The sequence below is a fragment of the Physella acuta genome, unplaced genomic scaffold (genome assembly GCF_028476545.2).
Source record: "Physella acuta isolate Inbredline_101_S28 unplaced genomic scaffold, ASM2847654v3 ptg000234l, whole genome shotgun sequence".
Taxonomy (NCBI): Eukaryota; Metazoa; Mollusca; class Gastropoda; family Physidae; genus Physella; species Physella acuta.
Window position 1 is genome coordinate 110,656 of NW_026731753.1, and position 26,249 is coordinate 136,904.

A 26,249-nucleotide genomic window follows, 5' to 3' on the forward strand; every position below is an offset into this window, starting at 1 on the left:
TTATTAAAACAAATGTTTATTAAACAATCTTTTTATCAACCCTTATACAACAAATGCCCTAGCGTAAAAATAATTTTCTAAAGTATGTACAGTAAAAAAAAAAACTAGCACCAGCAACGAAACAATTCTTGAATTAACCACTGCTACTGCTGCTGCTCTTGCTACTGCTGCTGCTGCTGTGATGGTGATGGTGGTGATGTTTGTGGCTATGGTGGTGGTGATGCTTGTGGCTATGGTGATGATGGTGCTTGTGACTATGATGGTGATGGTGATGATGCTTGCTTTTACTGCTACTACTACTACTGCTGCTGCTGCTAGGCCGACAGAAGACCTCAGCAACCAGGAGAGCTGTTGGAATACAAATGGTGAAATGATATGCAACGGTAACTGTTATAGACTGTAATTTATTTAAAAAAAAAGATGTTTTCAATTTTGTTTTTTAACGAAATGGGAAACATACTCAAAACTGAATTTCAAAAGTATTTCAAGAGCACCTCTTAAAGAGTATGGTTTATATTAGAATGGGAAGCTAAACTGTTGAATATGTATTAATCGCCAGCAATAGCTTTGAGGTAACTCTAGACCTTCTACATCAGAACTCATCAGTAGAATTTCGATTTAGACACATTATTATCACCTAATAGACATTTTGTTCAAATGGAGGAAAAGAGCTATTTTTAAAGATATGGAATAATAAAATTAATATAAATGTTGGATGTGATGCTAAAATAAAATCGGTGAGATGTTGTACAGATTTTTAGATTTGTGAACGAAACAAATATATCCCGTTATATTTTTTAATCTTAATCAAGCTTTGTAAATAGTGGCATTTTAGTCTTGTATCCGTCTTTTTTTTTTTTTTTTTTGTAAAAGAAAATATTTTTGGCTAAATTAAAAAAAAAACACAACACTTTTCTGCGCTACTTGTAAACATTACTTACATAAACACAGCAGGACAATAAAAAATGAAACCTTCATGCTGACGTTGTGTGGAGCACAGGACAAACAAACCCAAGTGGTTGTTGGAAGCTGAAGATTTGTATCTGACATACGTCCTCACCCCGTCCTTATATACCCAGCATCCAGCTCGTGTTCTGTTGCCTTTGTCGTCTCCCACTTGTCTCAGTAGACCATTCAGACAAATTGTCGTTTAGATTAGACATTCATTACAATTAGAATTAGGCAATGTGTGCATTCACCACCGCTTGGACAATGTACAGGTAAGGGAGTTAAAACACATTGTGTAATTCGGCGTAAGAAAAGCTCCGGACAAAAGTTTCGACTTAATTCCCTTGGAAAGAAAATTGTGAACCACAGAGTTCACGTTCCTGACAATGCACAGATCTACGCTCTTCATTAGAGAAAGTAGTTTTAAATCCGGGTAAGTTGGTGCTATATTTTTAGAAATAGACTAGACTACCCGTCATCCGTTGGATAACTGTGGGTTTCGGGGGTCATCCATCAAAAAACATCACGTCTGTCACTCAGAGGCATAGCGACCCTTCCCGGCGCCCGGGGACAAACTTTTCGATTTGAACCCTCCCCCCCCCCCCCCGCAAGATTTCGATTTGCAACCCCCCCCCCCCTCAAACTTTTGATGTGCACCCCCCCCCACTCAAACTTTCGATTTGAACCCCCCTCAACCTTTCAATTTATTTTTCCAAACCATTTTGGCGCCCCAACATATGTCTCCCCCCCCCCCCCCCCCGTTCTCGTAAAACTAAATGAAAAAGACAGTTGAAAATTGATATAAGTGTTGGAACGTAATAAATACAGCAAACGGACGTATTGTTAAAGTTATGACCGACAGAAAATTAGATTTAGAACGCGTTAAACTTTTGAATGGGAACACAATTTTCTTCGATAGACGCCGCCATTTTATTGTACTAAAGAGTAAACAAAAAACTGTGACGTCACGGTCCCGCCGAGTGTAGTGGTCGTTCTAATCTTTTTAAAAAAATAGGGTTACTCTACCTATGAATAAATCAATAAATTAATTAACGTCTTTAAATAAATGTGTGATTAACAGTCTGTCTTAAAACAAAGTTTTTTCTCTACCTACATACTATTTTACAGCTGTCCACAATGAATAGAAGTATTCACAATACTCGATCAGCCAAACAAAAAAAAAAAAAACAAAAAAAAAAAAACAAAAAAAAAACAAACAAAAAAATAAATATTCAAACATGTAAACAAACTTGAGTTTTAGTAGTATATAGATTTATAACTAAAAAATCTTTGATTTGACCTAGATTCTAGATTCTAGATCTAGATCTATAAATAACTTTCTTGGACATATTGTAGATCTAGAGAAATTTATCGTAAAACTAAATGAAAAAGACAGTTGAAAATTGATATAAGTGTTGGAACGTAATAAATACAGCAAACGGACGTATTGTTAAAGTTATGACCGACAGAAAATTAGATTTAGAACGCGTTAAACTTTTGAATGGGAACACAATTTTCTTCGATAGACGCCGCCATTTTATTGTACTAAAGAGTAAACAAAAAACTGTGACGTCACGGTCCCGCCGAGTGTAGTGGTCGTTCTAATCTTTTTAAAAAAAAAGGGTTACTCTACCTATGAATAAATCAATAAATTAATTAACGTCTTTAAATAAATGTGTGATTAACAGTCTGTCTTAAAACAAAAATTTTTTCTCTACTTACATACTATTTTACAGCTGTCCACAATGAATAGAAGTATTCACAATACTCGATCAGCCAAACAAACAAAAAAAAAAAAAAAAAAAAAAAAAAAAAAAAAATATTCAAACATGTAAATAAACTTGAGTTTTAGTAGTATATAGATAGATTGTAGTGGTAGGTTTCTTATTTATTTTTCTTAGACCAGTGGTTCCCAACCTTTTTCGAGTGGCGACCCCTTTTTATAAAGAGTAAGTGACCCGCGACCCCCATAGAATTAAAAACCGAAATTAGTATGGAAATTAATAAGCACTAAAATAAGATTTTCTAGTAGACTTTTAATTTAAACTACTGTTGATAATTATTTTAATAGCATGAGTAAAATTGCATACTTCACTAAACCGTCGTGGTTAAGTTTTGAATTTTTAAAAAAATTGACAACGCCAACTTATGTCATTATAATTATCTTAATTTTGTTTTTAATCGAAGAAGTGTTGAAAATATATTCTCGAAAAGTCAATCAATTTTACGTTTGGGTATGAATGGTGAATGCTACACCAAAATTGTGTCAGTAGTTTTTCATCTTACTCGGAATCATTCTGCAAATCAAAGAATTCATCTTGTAATTCATCGGGAATGCTGGCAACAACAAGGGAAGAAGAGAATGGGTAATGCGTAAATGCAGATTCTTCTTTTTTTAGCTCAGAGAAATAGCGATGCAGTTCGTTTTCAAGAGATTCAAGATGCCCAGAAATTGCTTCTTTCAAAATTTTAATTATCTCACAATCAGATTCATCTACCACACCGCAGTTTCTCAAATTTACAATATTTCCAAGATTTATTTTCTTTACCGATTTTGCAGCTTTGATAAAAATGCCCCGAGATTATCATGGAAAGTTATAATATTCGTTCTTTTAACCTGAAGCTTCAGGTTAAGCTTATCTTGATGTTCACACACATCTGTTAGCTATGATGCTCTCTCCAACCACTCTATGTCGTTTTAAGTATACCAAAAAGTCTTGTTTCCTTTGCACTTGCAAGAAAAATTTGATTTCAGATTCCAATTCAAAAACACAATTTACAACATTTCGTTTGACAGCCAGCGTACTGTAGTGTAGAAGAGCAGAACCTCGTGATCTATATTAATGTTTTTGCTCAGTTCTTTGAAGGCTCCTGATTTTATATAATTTACGACTTATACTAGCAATGGACTCTTGATGTCGATTAGTTAGGGCAGTGGTTAGGGAGCTAAATCTTTTCTGTTTTCTGAAAGCCTGATTTTGAGCTAAACATAGATGGCGCACCATCCGTACAAACCCCCACAGCCGTTCTAACCCATTTTAATAATCCAGTTTCAAAAAAGGTATTTATTTTCTCCATGCTATCCTCACAAAAGAGCAACTCTTCTTTGCTATCATCCGCATGAATATAGACACAGAACAGCAACTGCGAACACGAACTCACGTCTTTTGATTTATCAATGTGAAAAGCAAAAAATGTTGAAAGCTTGATTTCATTCAAAATTTGTTGTTTAACATCTACGGAAATGTCAACTATAAGCCGCAGAATAGTATTATTAGGCAGAGATATTTGTTGCATCTTTACTGCACTGGCATCCCCAAGAATTAACTTCACCATCTTCAACAAGCAGGGTTTGAGGAGATTTTCCCCTATTGCATTGTTTTTTTTTGGGTTTTTTTTTTTTGCTTGGCATTTTCTATCGCGTCTTCATTTGATGTTTGAACTTATGCTGTTTTATTGGTGAAAACTTCCTGTTCGATCAAGTCTCTGACTAGCTTTATGCCGACGAAAGAACTCCATATCTTTTTTTGTGTGTGTTTCGAATAACTCGTCTCAAATGACGTTTTAGTTTTGAAGATTTCGTGTCTGAGAACAACTTTGTACAGTTCGCAATGCTTCTTCTCTATTTCATTTCCAGTTATGTTAGTAAAGCCGAATTTCAGATATTCTTCTAAATATTTATGTTTTGTTTCTCATTGCTAAGGTTTAGTATACGAGTTTGCGACGCCCCAGGAAGCCCTTCGAGACCCACCCTTTTCTTTATAGTTTTTTTTAAACTGTAGTGTATAATTTACTTTCGCCTTTTTAGTGTATTATTACATAAAAGTTTGTTATTAAAATTTGTTGATAGTCGGCAAAATTTTTGCTGTACGCCATTTAAATAACATGAAGAAATTATTAATTACGAGCACATTGCCAAAACATATGTCACATAATATTTTCCATTAGATCCCAGAAAAAAAATGGATACGTTTTAATAACAGTAGGATCAAATACAACCAATTAATTAAAGCGTTTAACAATTATGCAAGGGAAGGTAATTTAAAAGGAAATTCAAAATATTGTTATTGAGATTAGGACAAATTGCGCGGACGTTCGTGAAAGCATTTTTGTTAAAATACAAAGCCGTTTGTTTTATGAAGCCATTGGATAAAGCGTTTGTGTTTGTGTTTGAGTTTATGTGTGCGTTTGTGTTGCGTTTGCATTGGCTTTAACGTGAGCGTTTTGCGTGTTGCGTTTGTGTTAGCGTTAGCGTTTCCGTTTTTTTGCTTCTGTTTGCGTTTTCGTTTTTATTGTGTTTTTGCTAGCGTTTGCATTTTCTTTTGTGTTTTTTGTGTATGTGTTTGTATTTACATTTACATTTGCGTTTGAGTTTGTATTTCATTTGCGTTTGCGTATGCTTTTGTGATTGTGTTTGCGTGTTGCGTTTGCGTTTGCGTTTGCGTTAGCGTTAGTGTTTGAGTTTCAGTTTCCTGTGTGTTTTTTTATTGCATTTGTTTTATTTGCGTTGTGTTTGTGTTTGTGTTTACGTTTGTGTGTTTTTCTTTTGTGTTTTTTTTGCGTTAGCGTTTGCGTCTGTGTTTTTGTTTGTGTTTTTTGCGTGCTTGTGTTTGCGTTTGCGTTTGTTTTTTAAAAAATATTTCAGAGAGATTATAATTGACTGATTTATCTACTCTAACGGACGTCCGCGCTGGGAGCTTATAAACTTGTAAAAAAAAAAAACTGATCCCGGCTGCCAATTGTGATCAATTCTACTGCTGGACGATATCAGTGCCATGATATCATTTGCCAGCAGTAGTTGTGTTAGTAGCTCATCGTCCAATGGCTAGACAACCAGTGCCTTGCTAAAGTCCTGAGCCTGGCTAATAAGCAGTCTTGTGATGTGCTGCCAATTGTGATCAATCCTACAGCTGGAAGATACCAGTACCATGATCAACCCTTGATCTCGGCTGCCAATTGTGATCAATTCTACTGCTGGACGATATCAGTGCCATGATATCATTTGCCAGCAGTAGTTGTGTTAGTAGCTCATCGTCCAATGGCTAGACAACCAGTGCCTTGCTAAAGTCCTGAGCCTGGCTAATAAGCAGTCTTGTGATGTGCTGCCAATTGTGATCAATCCTACAGCTGGAAGATACCAGTACCATGATCAACCCTTGATCTCGGCTGCCAATTGTGATCAATTCTACTGCTGGACGATATCAGTGCCATGATATCATTTGCCAGCAGTAGTTGTGTTAGTAGCTCATTGTCCAATGGCTAGACAACCAGTGCCTTGCTAAAGTCCTGAGCCTGGCTAATAAGCAGTCTTGTGATGTGCTGCCAATTGTGATCAATCCTACAGCTGGAAGATACCAGTACCATGATCAACCCTTGATCTCGGCTGCCAATTGTGATCAATTCTACTGCTGGACGATATCAGTGCCATGATAGCAGTTGCCAGCAGTAGTTGTGTTAGTAGCTCATCGTCCAATGGCTAGACAACCAGTGCCTTGCTAAAGTCCTGAGCCTGGCTAATAAGCAGTCTTGTGATGTGCTGCCAATTGTGATCAATCCTACAGCTGGAAGATACCAGTACCATGATCAACCCTTGATCTCGGCTGCCAATTGTGATCAATTCTACTGCTGGACGATATCAGTGCCATGATATCATTTGCCAGCAGTAGTTGTGTTAGTAGCTCATCGTCCAATGGCTAGACAACCAGTGCCTTGCTAAAGTCCTGAGCCTGGCTAATAAGCAGTCTTGTGATGTGCTGCCAATTGTGATCAATCCTACAGCTGGAAGATACCAGTACCATGATCAACCCTTGATCTCGGCTGCCAATTGTGATCAATTCTACTGCTGGACGATATCAGTGCCATGATATCATTTGCCAGCAGTAGTTGTGTTAGTAGCTCATCGTCCAATGGCTAGACAACCAGTGCCTTGCTAAAGTCCTGAGCCTGGCTAATAAGCAGTCTTGTGATGTGCTGCCAATTGTGATCAATCCTACAGCTGGAAGATACCAGTACCATGATCAACCCTTGATCTCGGCTGCCAATTGTGATCAATTCTACTGCTGGACGATATCAGTGCCATGATAGCAGTTGCCAGCAGTAGTTGTGTTAGTAGCTCATCGTCCAATGGCTAGACAACCAGTGCCTTGCTAAAGTCCTGAGCCTGGCTAATAAGCAGTCTTGTGATGTGCTGCCAATTGTGATCAATCCTACAGCTGGAAGATACCAGTACCATGATCAACCCTTGATCTCGGCTGCCAATTGTGATCAATTCTACTGCTGGACGATATCAGTGCCATGATATCATTTGCCAGCAGTAGTTGTGTTAGTAGCCCATCGTCCAATGGCTAGACAACCAGTGCCTTGCTAAAGTCCTGAGCCTGGCTAATAAGCAGTCTTGTGATGTGCTGCCAATTGTGATCAATCCTACAGCTGGAAGTACTAGATACCCCCCCCCCTTTCTTTTAAAGTGTAGGTAGTTATTTAAGAAACTGTTCATAAGTTTTCGTCTCAAAACTAACTCGAAAATTTTCAATCACGAAATTCCCCCCCCCCCCCCCCCTCGCACTCAATTTAAAACAGCTAAATTACAAGTATAACAGTATTTGTACTGTATTTCCTTTTTAAAACTCAAACATTTGCTCAATCACATTTCTGTTGTGTTTTTCCTTTGTTGATCAGTGTTCAAATAAGTTGTATAATAAACAAAATACAATAATATACAACCTAAAATCAAGAGTGATGTAACTTTGTGTACAAGCGAACCCCATCATGGTTTTTGACTAAGAGTGTTTTGACTACAGACGCCCATTGATGTTTTGACCATAGATGCTTTGACTATAAGTGCTTTGACTACAGGCTCTTTTACAGAGGGGGGTTTGGCCACCTAGACTATGTCGATAGTTGGTTTTTCCCCCATGTAATTTTTATAATAAAAATTGATACACGTTGAATTAGAGTTTAAAATTGCATGACATCTATGTGAATTCTTTCCTTTGAGTTGCCAATTATATTAATTAAGGCTTTATACATGTATGTTAAGACAGTTTTTTGTTGTGTCAATTCGTCACAAAAGTGAGATGCATGGCATGATTCATGGACGACCTGCCTCTTAGGCTGCGATAAGGCTCACTACACTCAAGTTGACAATATAATTAATCTGGTAGTGGTCATATGTGGATGTATGTAGTGTAGTCTTTGATAAACCCTTACAATTGGTATTAGACGAATGTGTTATGGGTTCAACACTTGCAGTGGTAGACTGCCCCCCCCCCCCCCAAAAAAAAAGGCTGAGAGAAACACTGTCGGGGACCGACAACACACTCGATGTCCATGTTTGTTCTTAAATTGTTCTTCATATCATGCATTCTTGAAAATAAAAACCCACTTTCTTTGAACTAAGGAGGTCATTTGCTTGCAATTCAATTACATCCAGCTGCAGTTCATCTGGGCAACTGACCAAGTTTGCTTCAAATTGGTTTTGAAACAGTCTCACTTCTTCTGCCTCTGAATCCAAGTCAGAAAGCCGCTGATGAAACTGCAACTGGAGGTCTTGATCGAGCATACAAATAGCCTCAGGAACTCAGCTGTTGCTGAGACCTTTTACTACTGAAAGTGCGGCAAATTGTTGGCATGTACCTGTTCCAAAATCAAGACAAGTTTCGATATGAAGGCCTTTAAGTGAGTGTATATATTAGAAAATAGAATTTACTCCCCTTGTAGTTTTAGGTCCAGAAAATTTAAGTGAGTAGTTTTGTCAGCATCAAAGGCCTCATTTCCATACCACTATTCAACAGTGTTACGTTCTGGGTTCGTTTCAAATCAACAACAACGCTTCGTGTCTAACTTCACTACTTTTATTCGTCTCAATGCATTCAAGCGTACCAGAACAGCCCTCGTCCTAACCGCTACTAACCCGCTGACTGCCCCCCACAATCGTTCACTCGCCCTTTTATACCCGCATTCGACTTTGGGATTACAAGACATAAACACACAAGGGCAACTACACAGTAGGGTGAACTCCACTCACACACGCACTCTCCCCTAGTTCTAGACTATTCTAACCTATTCTAATCTAACCTATATACAACTGACCCGTAACACTACCCCCCACCTAAGTATTTGTAGTAATAACTACAAATACTGACTAACAAATCCTAGCTAAAAAAAACAAAGCCTTTCGTACACATACACTAGTACACAAGTTAAAAATATACATTCCGAAGAATGTATATGACAGATTGTATATACAATAAAATACATAATGACAATATACAGAACTGTTACAATTTCGAGCTAGCACATTACATTCGTGTAATTAACAAACAAAAATAATCATACACACCCAGATGCATCGTACCGAATCTAAGAACTTTCCAGACCAAAATTGTTGAGACTACCCTGTGCGCTCTCTGGCTACACTGGTTTATGACTCCTACCCATATCTCAACCATTCTACATCACACAAAAATTTGAGTCAACCTGCGCTCTATGGCTACACTGGTTTACGACTCCTACACATATCTCACCTTTAACATCACAAAAAATTGAGTCCACCCTTTGTGCTCTCTGGCTATAATGGTTTATGACTCCGGCACCTATCTCAAACATTCTACATCCCAAAATTTTGCGACTCACAGTCGATGTTGTTACATACTCTGTCAAACAGCCATAGCGTCGGGCTAACGGCATCCCCACAGCATCCGGCAAACGTCAGGACAGCATCCGGCAAACATCAGGACAACATCCGGCAAACGTCAGGACAGCATCAGGCAAACGTCAGGACAGCATCAGGCAAACGTCAGGACAGCAACCGGCAAACACCAGGACAGCATCAGGCAAACGTCAGGACAGCATCAGGCAAACGTCAGGACAGCATCAGGCAAACGTCAGGACAGCATCAGGCAAACGTCAGGACAGCATCAGGCAAACATCAGGACAGCATCAGGCAAACGGACAGCATCGAGTCTTTGCTTCTACTTGTTTCATACTGGCCACCAGTTGTTACGTTCTGGGTTCGTTTCAAATCAACAACAACGCTTCGTGTCTAACTTCACTACTTTTATTCGTCTCAATGCAGAACAGCCCTCGTCCTAACCGCTACTAACCCGCTGACTGCCCCCCACAATCGTTCACTCGCCCTTTTATACCCGCATTCGACCTTGGGATTACAAGACATAAACACAGTAGGGTGAACTCCACTCACACACGCACTCGCCCCTAGTTCTAGACTATTCTAACCTATTCTACTCTAACCTACAACTGACCCGTAACAAACAGTCTTTAATGACTGTGGCTTGCCTTTACTTTCCAGTAAGTCACTTATTTCCTTTCATAACTTAAATTATCTGTTCAAAGCTTTCTCACAACTTAGCCATCTTACTGCTTTGTAATATGGTAAATCTTGCGATTCTGTGTTTGCATCTTTCAACATGTCTCTGAACTATCTATGTTTGAGCCCACGTGACCTTATTAAATTCACCATCTTCAACGTAGGATTCAGTACACTGCTAATGTCCATACATTTAACACACAAAGGACATTGGTTGTAGAATGTTTATCTCATTCGCTTGTCCAACCAAGAATTTCTTTACGCCAGTCATATACTTTCCTCCATCAACAGTCATGTAACGGAGGTTAGTCAAGTCCAAGTTATAATCAGCAAATGTTTCTTTTTACCTTATTGGATATAATAGCCTCTCCGGTAAATGTGCCATACATGTTATGTAGGGAAGCCAGTTCTTATGTTATGTTTATGTCTTCGTTCACACCTCTAATGAACACAAGCAGTTGAGAGGTGGAACAGCTGTCCAGCTACTCATCCCTTGCAATTGAAAAATGGCGAAACTTGCAGTTTTTTCTAATTGAATCACAATGTTTTCACCAATGTCTGAAACACGGCGGGCAATGGTATTTGCACCCTAAGCTACATTTTCAAATTGAATTTTGAATTTTATGGGCAAAGTTCTTCAGCCACCTCCAACAAACATTTTTTTCAGTGGACAAAAAGATCTCCACGGGCTGTAGTTTGGAGACCCCTGGTCTAGGAAGAGCGACGTGAATATTCATTGATAGTGAGTTAATTCATTCATGTGTATGTTCTTTTTGGTTCCTGAGGTTCCTCCATGTTCTTGAGCAGAACTAATCATGGGTATGTTATGTTAATATATTTACCCAAAATATGTCCACGGTCAAAAACTTAGTGCTTAACAATGGCTACGCGAGCATTAGTTTCCCATATTTATAATATATACATATATATATATATGTATATATATATATATATATATATATATATATATATATATATATATATATATATATATATATATTTATATTTATATTTATATTTATATATATATATATATATATATATATATATATATATATATATATATATATATATATATATATATATATATATATATATATATATATATATATATATATATATATATATATATATATATATATATATATATATATGGACATTTATTCAAAAGTTTTACAAAAAATGGGCTGAGTTTCATTAATGTTTTATTCAGATCTTTTTAAAAGCGTTAGGAAATAAACCGGGAGTGATCTCCCCTAAACTTTCTTAAATATTCTTATATAAAACAACAGGGGATGGGAACTCGGGATATAGACATGATTTTTAATCCATTTTAAATACTTAAACTTTTTACAATAGAATTAAATCTCGTGGAAAAAGAATTGCACACCAGGTGAACGCCAAATAAATATGTGCATAATAGTGCGCAATATTATTAGTACTTTATAAATTTACATGCGTTTTTTGAGAAATCGGAAATAGCGTAAATTAGTACTTCCGGTCATCGGAAATTACTCAAAATTTGACAGAAGGTAGAAAATTAGATCTTTTATTTACATGTGAAATTTCATTCATCTATCCGAAATAGTACTCAAGTTATAGGCTTTTGAAAAATTCAAAGTAGAAAAAGTACCACTTCCGGTTATCGGAAATCGCTCAAAAGTTGATACGGATCTACGATTTTGATAAAATACTTATATATGAAATTTATCAACCTAGCTGTAACGGTACTCAAGTTATCGTGTTTACACACACACACACACACAGACACAGACACACACCCAGACATACGGACAAGATTGCAAAATTATGTTTTTCCGTATCAGTGAGGTGTAAAACGTCGAGATTTGTAAAAATGTCGATTTTTTTTTCACGATTACAAGACTTTCTCTATACTTCGTATATACGAGAAAGTAAAAATGGTATATTATTATTAGAAAAGCATAAGTGTTGTTAATGGACATTGGTGTATTGAATGGGTTTGAGAGTATGTGTGTAGTGAAATGTGTTTTAATAAAAGCAGTGTTTCTTCCAGACTTTTTTCTAAGGGGGGGGGGGCAGATACTGGCAAAAGTAAAGTATATGTTTTCTATATAATTTCCATTCGGGGAATGGGGCGGTAGAATATATACCTGGAAGAAGCTCTGCATAAAATATGTTGCGGGTTTGAGCGTATGTGTGTAGTGAAATGGGTATTAATAAAAGATAGTAAATGTGACAATTCAAGGAAACATATGGCGTGGGTGTGTAAGGTTTTGTTGTTAGGGTAAATAGTTGAAGTGAGTCGAGTATTCTTCTTGTCGCGTTGGGATGTAGAAGTCTGCGTAGTGTCCGTCGTCGATGTAGTCGTGTGTAAAGTATGTAATAAAAGATGGAACAATATCAACGCCGTCCTCTACTAGACACACCTCTCTAATGTACCAAACACATCTCTCTAATGTACCAGACACATCTCTCTAATGTACCACACACATCTCTCTAATGTACCAGACACATCTCTCTAATGTACCAGACACATCTCTCTAATGTACCAAACACATCTCTCTAATGTACCAGACACATCTCTCTACCAGACACATCTCTCTAATGTACCAGACACATCTCTCTAATGTACCATACACATCTCTCTAATCTAACAGACGAATCTCTCTGATGTACCAGACAAATCTCTCTAATGTACCAGACACATCTGTCTAATGTACCAGACACGTCTCTCTAATGTACCAGACACATCTCTCTAATGTACCAGACATCGCTCTAATGTACCAGACACATCTCTCTAATGTACCATACACATCTCTCTAATGTACCAGACACATCTCTCTAATGTACCAGACACATCTCTCTAATGTACCAGACACATCTCTCTAATGTACCAGACACATCTCTCTAATGTACCAGACACATCTCTCTAATGTACCAGACATATCTCTCTAATGTACCAGACACATCTCTCTAATGTACCAGACACATCTCTCTAATGTACCAGACACATATCTCTAATGTACTAGACACATCTCTCTAATGTACCAGACACATCTCTCTAATGTACCAGACACATCTCTCAACCAGTCATATTAAATGTACCAGACACCTCTCTCTACCAGACACATCTCTCTAATGTACCAGACACATCTCTCTAATGTACCAGACACATCTCTCTACCAGACACAATTCTCTACCAGACACATCTCTCTAATGTATCAGACACATCTCTCTAATTTACCAGACACATCTCTCTAATGTACCAGACACATCTCTCTAATGTATCAGACACATCTCTCTAATTTACCAGACACATCTCTCTAATGTACCAGACACATCTCTCTAATGTACCAGACACATCTCTCTACCAGACACATCTCTCTACCAGACACATCTCTCTAATGTATCAGACACATCTCTCTAATTTACCAGACACATCTCTCTAATGTACCAGACACATCTCTCTAATGTACCAGACACATCTCACTAATGTACCAGACACATCTCTCTAATGTACCAGACACATCTCTCTAATGTACCAGACATAACTCTCTAATGTACCAGACACATCTCTCTAATCTAAAAGACACATCTCTCTAATGTACCAGACACATCTCTCTACCAGACACATCTCTCTAATGTACCAGACATATCTCTCTAATGTACCAGACACATCTCTCTACCAGACACATCTCTCTTATGTACCAGACACATCTCTCTAATGTACCAGACACATCTCTCTAATGTACCAGACACATCTCTCTAATGTACCAGACACATCTCTCTAATGTACCAGACACATCTCTCAAATGTACCAGACACATCTCTCTAATGTACCAGACACATCTTTCTAATGTACCAGACACATCTCTCTAACAGTCATATCTCTCAAATGTACCAGACACCTCTCTCTACCAGACACATCTCTCTAATGTACCAGACACATCTCTCTAATGTACCAGACACATCTCAATAATGTACCAGACACATATCTCTAAGGTACTAAACACAACTCTCTACCAGTCATATCTCTCAAATGTACCAGACACATCTCTGTACCAGACACATCTCTCTAATGTACCAGACACATCTCTCTAATGTACCATACACATCTCTCTAATGTACCAGACACGTCTCTCTAATGTACCAGACACATCTCTCTAATGTACCAGACACATCTCACTAATGTACCAGACACATCTCTCTAATGTACCAGACACATCTCTCTACCAGACACATCTCTCTAATGTACCAGACACATCTCTCTAATGTACCATACACATCTCTCTAATGTACCAGACACGTCTCTCTAATGTACCAGACACATCTCTCTAATGTACCAGACACATCTCACTAATGTACCAGACACATCTCTCTAATGTACCAGACACATCTCTCTAATGTACCAGACATAACTCTCTAATGTACCAGACACATCTCTCTAATCTAAAAGACACATCTCTCTAATGTACCAGACACATCTCTCTACCAGACACATCTCTCTAATGTACCAGACATATCTCTCTAATGTACCAGACACATCTCTCTACCAGACACATCTCTCTTATGTACCAGACACATCTCTCTAATGTACCAGACACATCTCTCTAATGTACCAGACACATCTCTCTAATGTACCAGACACATCTCTCTAATGTACCAGACACATCTCTCAAATGTACCAGACACATCTCTCTAATGTACCAGACACATCTTTCTAATGTACCAGACATATCTCTCAAATGTACCAGACACCTCTCTCTACCAGACACATCTCTCTAATGTACCAGACACATCTCTCTAATGTACCAGACACATCTCAATAATGTACCAGACACATATCTCTAAGGTACTAAACACAACTCTCTACCAGTCATATCTCTCAAATGTACCAGACACATCTCTGTACCAGACACATCTCTCTAATGTACCAGACACATCTCTCTAATGTACCAGACACATCTCTCTAATGTACCAGACATATCTCTCTAATGTACCAGACACATCTCTCTAATGTACCAGACACATCTCTCTAATGTACCAGACACATATCTCTAATGTACTAGACACATCTCTCTAATGTACCAGACACATCTCTCTAATGTACCCGACACATCTCTCTACCAGTCATATCTCTCTAATGTACCAGACACATCTCTCTAATGTACCAGACACATCTCTCTAATGTACCAGACACATCTCTCTAATGTACCAGACACATCTCTCTACCAGACACATCTCTCTAATCTACCAGACACATCTCTCTAATGTACCAGACACATCTCTCTACCAGACACATCTCTCTAATGTACCAGACACATCTCTCTAATGTACAAGACACATCTCTCTACCAGTCATATCTCTCAAATGTACCAGACACATCTCTATAATGTACTAGACAAATCTCTCTAATGTACCCGACACATCACTCTACCAGACACATCTCTCTAATGTACCAGACACATCTCTCTAATGTACCAGACACATCTCTCTAATGTACCAGACACATATCTCTAATGTACCAGACACATCTCTCTAATGTATCAGACACATCTCTCTAATGTAACAGACACATCTCTCTAATGTACCAGACACATCTCTCTAATGTACCAGACACATCTCTCTACCAGACACATCTGTCTAATGTACCAGACACATCTCTCTAATGTACCAGACACATCTCTCTAATGTACCAGACACATCTCTCTAATGTACCAGACACATCTCTCTAATGTACAAGACACATCTCTCTACCAGTCATATCTCTCAAATGTACCAGACACATCTCTATAATGTACCAGACAAATCTCTCTAATGTACAAGACACATCTCTCTAATGTACCAGACACATCTCTCTAATGTACCAGACACATCTCTCTACCAGACACATCTGTCTAATGTACCAGACACATCTCTCTAATGTACCAAACACATCTCTCTAATGTACCAGACACATCTCTCTAATGTACCACACACATCTCTCTAATGTACCAGACACATCTCTCTAATGTACCAGACACATCTCTCTAATGTACCAAACACATCTCTCTAATGTACCAGACACATCTCTCTACCAGACACATCTCTCTAATGTACCAGACACATCTCTCTAATGTACCATACACATCTTTCTAATCTAACAGACGAATCTCTCTGATGTACCAGACAAATCTCTCTAATGTACCAGACACGTCTCTCTACCAGTCATATCTCTCAAATGTACCAAACACCTCTCTCTACCAGACACATCTCTCTAATGTACCAGACACATCTCTCTAATGTACCAGACACATATCTCTTATGTACCAGACACATCTCTCTAATGTACCAGACACATCTCTCTAATCTACCAGACACATCTCTCTAATGTACCAGACACATCTCTCTAATGTACCAGACACATCTCTCTAATGTACCAGACACATCTCTCTAATGTACCCGACACATCTCTCTACCAGTCATATCTCTCTAATGTACCAGACACATCTCTCTAATGTACCAGACACATCTCTCTAATGTACCAGACACATCTCTCTAATGTACCAGACACATCTCTCTACCAGACACATCTCTCTAATCTACCAGACACATCTCTCTAATGTACCAGACACATCTCTCTACCAGACACATCTCTCTAATGTACCAGACACATCTCTCTAATGTACAAGACACATCTCTCTACCAGTCATACCTCTCAAATGTACCAGACACATCTCTATAATGTACTAGACAAATCTCTCTAATGTACCCGACACATCACTCTACCAGACACATCTCTCTAATGTACCAGACACATCTCTCTAATGTACCAGACACATCTCTCTAATGTACCAGACACATATCTCTAATGTACCAGACACATCTCTCTAATGTATCAGACACATCTCTCTAATGTAACAGACACATCTCTCTAATGTACCAGACACATCTCTCTAATGTACCAGACACATCTCTCTACCAGACACATCTGTCTAATGTTCCAGACACATCTCTCTAATGTACCAGACACATCTCTCTAATGTACCAGACACATCTCTCTAATGTACCAGACACATCTCTCTAATGTACAAGACACATCTCTCTACCAGTCATATCTCTCAAATGTACCCGACACATCTCTATAATGTACCAGACAAATCTCTCTAATGTACAAGACACATCTCTCTAATGTACCAGACACATCTCTCTAATGTACCAGACACATCTCTCTACCAGACACATCTGTCTAATGTACCAGACACATCTCTCTAATGTACCAAACACATCTCTCTAATGTACCAGACACATCTCTCTAATGTACCACACACATCTCTCTAATGTACCAGACACATCTCTCTAATGTACCAGACACATCTCTCTAATGTACCAAACACATCTCTCTAATGTACCAGACACATCTCTCTACCAGACACATCTCTCTAATGTACCAGACACATCTCTCTAATGTACCATACACATCTCTCTAATGTACCAGACACGTCTCTCTAATGTACCAGACACATCTCTCTAATGTACCAGACACATCGCTCTAATGTACCAGACACATCTCTCTAATGTACCATACACATCTCTCTAATGTACCAGACACATCTCTCTAATGTACCAGACACATCTCTCTAATGTACCAGACACATCTCTCTAATGTACCAGACACATCTCTCTAATGTACCAGACACATCTCTCTAATGTACCAGACATATCTCTCTAATGTACCAGACACATCTCTCTAATGTACCAGACACATCTCTCTAATGTACCAGACATATCTCTCTAATGTACCAGACACATCTCTCTAATGTACCAGACATATCTCTCTAATGTACCAGACACATCTCTCTAATGTACCAGACACATCTCTCTAATGTACCAGACACATCTCTCTAATGTACCAGACACATCTCTCTAATGTACCAGACATATCTCTCTAATGTACCAGACACATCTCTCTAATGTACCAGACATATCTCTCTAATGTACCAGACACATCTCTCTAATGTACCAGACACATCTCTCTAATGTACCAGACACATCTCTCTAATGTACCAGACACATCTCTCTAATGTACCAGACACATCTCTCTAATGAACCAGACACATCTCTCTAATGTACCAGACACATCTCTCTTATGTACCAGACACATCTCTCTACCAGACACATCTCTCTACCAGACACATCTCTCTAATGTATCAGACACATCTCACTAATTTTCCAGACACATCTCTCTAATGTACCAGACACATCTCTCTAATGTACCAGACACATCTCACTAATGTACCAGACACATCTCTCTAATGTACCAGACACATCTCTCTAATGTACCAGACATATCTCTCTAATGTACCAGACACATCTCTCTAATCTACCAGACACATCTCTCTAATGTACCAGACACATCTCTCTACCAGACACATCTCTCTAATGTACCAGACATATCTCTCTAATGTACCAGACACATCTCTATACCAGACACATCTCTCTAATGTACCAGACACATCTCTCTAATGTACCAGACACATCTCTCTAATGTACCAGACACATCTCTCTAATGTACCAGACACATCTCTCTAATGTACCAGACACATCTCTCAAATGTACCAAACACATCTCTCTAATGTACCAGACACATCTCTCTAATGTACCAGACACATCTCTCTAACAGTCATATCTCTCAAATGTACCAGACACCTCTCTCTACCAGACACATCTCTCTAATGTACCAGACACATCTCTCTAATGTACCAGACACATCTCTCTTATGTACCAGACACATCTCTCTAATGTACCAGACACATCTCACTAATGTACCAGACACATATCTCTAAGGTACTAAACACAACTCTCTACCAGTCATATCTCTCAAATGTACTAGACACATCTCTGTACCAGACACATCTCTCTAATGTACCAGACACATCTCTCTACCAGTCATATCTCTCAAATGTACCAGACACCTCTCTCTACCAGACACATCTCTCTAATGTACCAGACACATCTCTCTAATGTACCAGACACATCTCTCTTATGTACCAGACACATCTCTCTAATGTACCAGACAAATCTCTCTAATGAACCAGACACATCCCTATAATGTACCAGACACATCTCTCTAATGTACCAGACACATCTCTCTAATGTACCAGACACATCTTTCTAATGTGCCAGACACATCTCTCTAATGTACCAGATACATCTCTCTACCAGACACCTCTCTCTACCAGACACTTCTCTCTAATGTACCAGACACATCTCTCTTATGTACCAGACACATGTTTCTAATGTACCAGACACCTCTATAATGTACCAGACACATCTCTCTAATGTACCCGACACATCTCTCTAATGTACCAGACACATCTCTCTAATGTACCAGACATATCTCTCTAATGTACCAGACACATCTCTCTAATGTACCAGACACATCTCTCTAATGTACCAGACACATCTCTTTAATGAACCAGACACATCTCTCTAATGTACCAGACACATCTCTCTAATGTACCAGACACATCTCTCTAATGTACAAGACACATCTCTCTACCAGACACATCTCTCTAATGTACCAGACACATCTCTCTACCAGACACATCTCTCTAATGTACCAGACACATCTCTCTACCAGACACATCTCTCTAATGTACCAGACACATCTCTCTACCAGACACATCTTTCTAATGTACCAGACACATCTCTCTAATGTACCAGACACATCTCTCTACCAGACACATCTCTCTAATGTACCAGACACATCTCTCTAATGTACCAGACACATCTCTCTAATGTACCAGACACATCTCTCTAATGTACCAGACACATCTTTCTAATGTACCAGACACCTCTCTCTAATGTACCAGACACATCTCTCTAATGTAACAGACACATCTCTCTAATGTATCAGACACATCTCTCTAATGTACCAGACACATCTCTCTAATTTACCCGACACATCTCTCTAATGTACCAGACACATCTCTCTAATGTACCAGACACATCTCTCTAATGTACCAAACACATCTCTCTAATGTACCAAACACATCTCTCTAATGTACCAGACACATCTCTCTAATGTACCAGACACATCTCTCTAATGTACCAGACACATCTCTCTAATGTACCAGACACATCTCTCTACCAGACACATCTCTCTAATGTACCAGACACATCTCTCTACCAGACACATCTCTCTAATGTACCAAACACATCTCTCTAATGTACCAGACACATCTCTCTAATGTACCAGACACATCTCTCTAATGTACCAAACACATCTCTCTAATGTACCAGACACATCTCTCTAATGTACCAAACACATCTCTGTAATGTACCAAACACATCTCTCTAATGTACCAGACACATATCTCTAATGTACCAGACACCTCTAAATAAGCTACCAGACACATCTCTCTACTAGACACATCTCTTTATCAGACTACTCTCTCTAATGTACCAGACATATCTCTCTACCAGACATAGCCATGAGACTTTGGGGGAGTTGATTAGAACAATTCAGGGAAGGGTTCTGTAAAAAAAAATCCTTTTTAAATTTCGCAAGGGCGGCGCCACGGGAGGCTGCGATTTTTCTCTATACGGTTTATAAAATTTCGGTTTCACACCGTTCATCCGTGTACCATGAAACTTTGGGGGAGATGATTAGATTACTCAATGGTAGGGTTCTGCAAAAAAAATATTGTTTAATATTGTAAGGGAGCGCCCCCCCCTCCCATCCTTCGGGGGGGGGGGGGGGGTGGCGATTTTTTTTATCTATACACGGTATAAAAAATAAAACTCGGATGCGGTTCATCCGAGTGCCATGAAACTTTAGGGAGTAGATGAGAATACACCCGAGAATATTTCTGCAAAAAAGAAAACTAAAGTTTCTTATGGGCGGCGCCATATAGGGTACAACCTTCGTCAATACACGGTTTGGCGCCCAAAGTATTAGAGCGTCTATGTTGGCACTTAACATCCATTAATCGAGCGTCCTGCATAGCGAGTAAGGGGTACTACTATATTCAGCGGTAAAACTACAACAGGCTTCTAAAAATAACTTTGTAACGCGAGGAAATCCTTCTGTACAGTTTCGTCACCTTGCGAAAGATGAAAAAATAACTTTTTGAATATGAGGAGCCTACTGTAGAGTTTCGTCACTTTGCGAATGATGCAATAAGCATCTATTATTAGACGATCCAGTCAGAAATTGAGATCGAGTATCTAATAATAGACCATTAGTAACGCTAGCATATTGCATCAGTCACACTGATGTTTAAAACACGTAAAATAATTTTTTTACGTGTTAAAGAATAAAAACCCTGTTCATTTGTGTCACTTTAGCAAATGACGAAATCTGCATCATTGTTTACAGGATGCTATTGGCACGCTGGGTTATCCTATGAGCACGATGGCGCCTGTTAGCTTTAAGGAGCCAGGGGCCGTACGCTGCGCCAATGCGCTAGTGTAATCGGGGGGTGGGGGGGCACCTGAAAGCGCCCCTCTACGTCCCTGACACATGGGTGGTCACCGAAGTGTGTTCTACCTCATTATTTCGGTGAGTGATTAGGATATGCTATGTTTTTTTTTCTATTTTTTACAGTTTAAGATATAAAGCCTTTTGAATACTTTTATCATATTTGGCATATAAAAGTAAGTATTAAACGGCAAAAAAAAGGGTCGAAAACAATTTTGGTTGTCATGGAAACCCAAAAAACATCCGCCATTTTGATTTTTTTTTGGTACTTTTAAAAATACTAAGGCTTTTTTATTTATGCACCTATAGCAATCAAATTTAAACATATGATTGGTAATGCATTGATGATATCCTTCTAATATATTTCGTCAGACTTTCTTCTATCCCCGGGGCAACGCGCGGGGGCGGGTACGCTAGTATATATATATATATATATATATATATATATATATATATATATATATATATATATATATATATATATATATATATATAATTTTTTTGGAGTGCGGGGGTGACATAAGGACAAGGTGTCTCATCGGGTGAAACCCCAACTAGCCACTACTACATATTCTAAAGACCGTTGGTTGATTTTGCATCGGAAATCCAAGCACAATGCCTGAGTAGTGTGATTAGAAGAGCCAAATGTTGCACAGGCATCAGCCACCCCCCCCCCCCCCTCTCTCCACACAGCTAATTGACAGGAAGTCACCTGTACAACATGGAATTAGCGGTGTTTTCTCTCCTCGTTTGTTGCTGACCTCAATTAACGATGTTGTTCTGTTCGAGGGTTGGAACTCGAGACTTTTATGTTAGCAACCACGAGCTTATCCGCCCGCCAACTCCAACCCTCTTTAATTAGAAATCAAACAATAATGAACACATTAGCTGCTGTACATCGACCGAAGCTTAACGTGATTGACGGGTCCTTTAACAGAAGCCCAATTGTCGGGTCCGTATTTACTGGAATATTTTATAAGTATAAATTTGCTACATGTCTATTTAAAGCGTAAATCTGTAGACTATATAACAGTTATCTTTAAGAACGGTCCATTTTCAAATATGTAGCTTTGAACTATGATCCTATGAAAAAAATATTGGACGCCCTTTAATTAAGCGTAAAATATGATTTGAAAATTCAGCTTTTCAACAAGTGTAGGCCTACTCATGATCACAGAGGAAGGGTATTATGTGTTATAGGGCACGAATGATGTTGAATCAAACTTAGATAATATCCTGCTAAGATGAAAGCTTTGAGAGTGATATTTCCTGCACTGTATTTCTTATAACGAACGTTCTTTAACTTGTTGGTCAATGATGCGGCAGATATAAGGATGTTCTTTTAATCATACAGCTTGAAAGGTGTGTATTTATTACAAGCTTTTATTTAACTCACTTCCTCTGTCGTCAGTCGTCAGTCTGTCTAGACGGAAACGCAGGAGTGAAAATTCGGACAGTTCTACTTGACCGACACGATTCACAGTTGGCACGTGGGTCAAGACATGAAGACAATGCAATCTGAAACTAAATTTGACTTAATTGGATGCCTAATTGATTTTTTATGAATTAATTAAAATTTGGACCGAATTAGTAGGCATGTCTAGCCAACCACACCACACGCGTCATCAATAGCTGCGCCATCACGACCACGTAATGGCTGCGTTCAAAAACCATTGCGCGCCTACTGAACGTGATATTCAGTAGGCGCGCAATGGTTTTTAGTCATGTAACTCTATTGTAGATAAAACATGTAAAGTACTGAAAAAAAATTCATAAAAAACGTTTTAATAACAAGCTTTTATGTAATGATGCACTAAAAAGTAGAAAATAAATTATAGACTACTATTTAAATAACTATAAAGAAAAGCGTGGGTGTCTTCCTTAACATTAGTAAAGGTATCCAATAGATACTAAAGTGACCCACGCTTTTCTTTATAGTTATTTAAATAGTAGTCTATAATTTATTTTCTACTTTTTAGTGCATCATTACATAAAAGCTTGTTATTAAAACGTTTTTTATGAATTTTTTAATTTTTACAAGCTTTTATTTAACTCACTTCCTCTGTCTGTCGTAAGTCTGTCTAGACGGAAACGCAGGAGTGAAAATTCGGACACTTCTACTTGACCGATACGATTCACACTTGGCACGTGGGTCAAGACATGAAGACAATGCAATCTGAAACTAAATTTGACTTAATTGGATGCCTAATTAATTTTTTATGAATTAATTAAAATTTGGACCGAATTAGTAGGCATGTCTAGCCAACCACACCACACGCGTCATCACCTTCAATAGCTGCGCCATCACGTAATGGCTGCGTTCAAAAACCATTGCGCGCCTACTGAACGTGATGTTCAGTAGGCGCGCAATGGTTTTTAGTCATGTAACTCTATTGTAAATAAAACATGTAAAGTACTGAAATTTTTTTTCATAAAAAACGTTTTAATAACAAGCTTTTATGTAATGATGCACTAAAAAGTAGAAAATAAATTATAGACTACTATTTAAATAACTATAAAGAAAAGCGTGGGTGTCTTCCTTAACATTAGTAAAGGTATCCAATAGATACTAAAGTGACCCACGCTTTTCTTTATAGTTATTTAAATAGTAGTCTATAATTTATTTTCTACTTTTTAGTGCATCATTACATAAAAGTTTGTTATTAAAATGTTTTTTGTGAATTTTTTTTTAAATAAAGTAGATCGGATGCCTTCTGTAATCTCTGTCTCATGTTGGTATATTCGTTAAATGCCATAATATACAAATAATAAGTTTATTTAATAAATACTTCCCTTTCATTAGCGGAGTTATGTTTCTGTTATTACACGCTGTATGTGACAATTATTAGCTGTGTTTTGCTCTGATATTTTTTACAAGTTGTATTTGACATATATGGTACTCTGATGTGAGGGTGTGAGATCTCTGCTTCTTTATTGTGTATGGTAGAGTCTCTTTTAAGCATCTCTCGGGGGGCTTGGGGGGGGGGGGGGGCATTGCCCGGAAGTTTCAAGTATCCCTTACTCAAGGGGGAAAAATGTTTGGAAGAAACCGTCCTTATAACGTGACACGGATTAAAACTTAATGTAGTTTAGGCTCTGAACTAATGATTTAAAGAATTTTTTTCTTGGACCTCTCTGTCTAAGAGATGGCTGTATTTGAACTTACACTTCTAATAATAATAATAAAGCAAAAAAAAACAGATTTGAATTTTATTACAACAAACAACTATTCTTACAAAACTTATTTTTTTAATTTGATGCAGTTGAGCCTGCTATGTCTTACAACAACATTTAATAACATTAACAAAAAGAATGTAAAATACAATTTTATAAAACTAGCACCAGAAACGAAACAATTCTTGAATTAACCACTGCTGCTGCTGCTGCTCTTGCTACTGCTGCTGCTGCTGTGGTGGTGATGGTGGTGATGTTTGTGGCTATGGTGGTGGTGATGCTTGTGGCTATGGTGATGATGGTGCTTGTGGCTATGATGGTGATGGTGATGATGCTTGCTTTTACTACTACTACTACTGCTGCTGCTGCTAGGCCGGCAGAAGACCTCCGCAACCAGGAGAGCTGTTGAAGAAAATTTAAAAAGGTCAGAGGTCATGGTTTAACTTGGAATTGTAACTGCTATGGACTTTGTTAAAACTTAAAGAGATTTTTAATTTTGTTGTTTAACCAAATGAGCAACACGCTCAAAACTGAATTTTTAAAAGTAACACGAGCTCGTGTTAAAGAGTATTGTTTACATTAGAATATAAAGCTAAACGTTAATCTGATAAGATTAACAGTGCACCTAGAGATTGGAATATGATGTGGAACATGCACTTTTCAATCAATTTTAAAATAGACGGTGCATCTACATGTGATTCATAAATCACATACCTAAATAATGCAGTGCTGTTATAAAGTGTATGTATCTGTATCACCAGACATAGAGCTGAGATAACTAAGGACCTTGTACCTCAAAACTCATCAGTGGAATCTCAATTTAAGGCACAATATAATAACTTAAAAGACATCTTGTTCAAGTAGAGAAATTGAGCTATTTTTTTAAATATATAAAATAATAGAATTCATTTAAATGATGATTTTTTTAGGCTTAATATGAAACTGTGGTGGTGATGGAGGTATTGCTAAATAAAATATGGGAGATGTTTTATATATTTTATATTTGTAAACTAAACAAATATATTCCGTTTTTATTTTAAGATGTATTTAAGAAAGAAATTTTAAAAAAAACCATTTTAATTTTAGTTTGTAGTATTTAAATCGTTATCCAGCTTTGTAAACAATGGCTAGAAGTCTTGTTTCCCTACGTTTTTGTTTTTTAAAGTAAAAATAAAAGTGTTTCCAATAAAAATTCTCGAATGTTTGTTCTAGCTAAAAACAACTCCACTTCTCTACGATATCTATAAACATATGCCGGTACTTACATAAACACAGCAGGACGATAAAAAATGAAACCTTCATGCTGACGTTGTGTGGAGCACAAAACAAACAAACCCAAGTGGTTGTTGGAGG

General features: G+C 37.9%; 1 protein-coding gene across 3 annotated transcripts; it reads right to left on the minus strand.

The window, feature by feature from the left end:
* Positions 1-19: 19 nt before the first annotated feature.
* On the minus strand, positions 20-26,249 carry LOC131938109 (putative histidine-rich protein DDB_G0274557). 3 transcript variants are annotated; one of them, XM_059296007.1, is made up of 2 exons: positions 26,162-26,247; positions 20-348 (listed from the first exon to the last, which is right to left on the minus strand). In XM_059296007.1, exons 1-2 carry the CDS (start codon positions 26,196-26,198, stop codon positions 134-136), a joined length of 252 nt encoding a protein of 83 aa, XP_059151990.1. In that variant the 5' UTR covers positions 26,199-26,247; the 3' UTR covers positions 20-133. The 3 variants fall into 3 exon arrangements, with proteins under 3 accessions (XP_059151990.1, XP_059151989.1, XP_059151991.1); XM_059296006.1 differs by lacking the exon at positions 26,162-26,247 and adding an exon at positions 942-1,027 and having other exon boundaries at positions 25-348; XM_059296008.1 differs by lacking the exon at positions 20-348 and adding an exon at positions 24,982-25,298 and having other exon boundaries at positions 26,162-26,249.

Coding starts and splice junctions, on each gene's coding strand:
- LOC131938109 (XM_059296007.1), bottom strand. CDS start 26,198: ATGAAGGTTTCATTTTTTATCGTCCTGCTGTGTTTAT. Junction 349..26,161: donor TATCGTCCTGCTGTGTTTAT/GTAAGTACCGGC, acceptor GTATTCCAACAG/CTCTCCTGGTTGCTGAGGTC.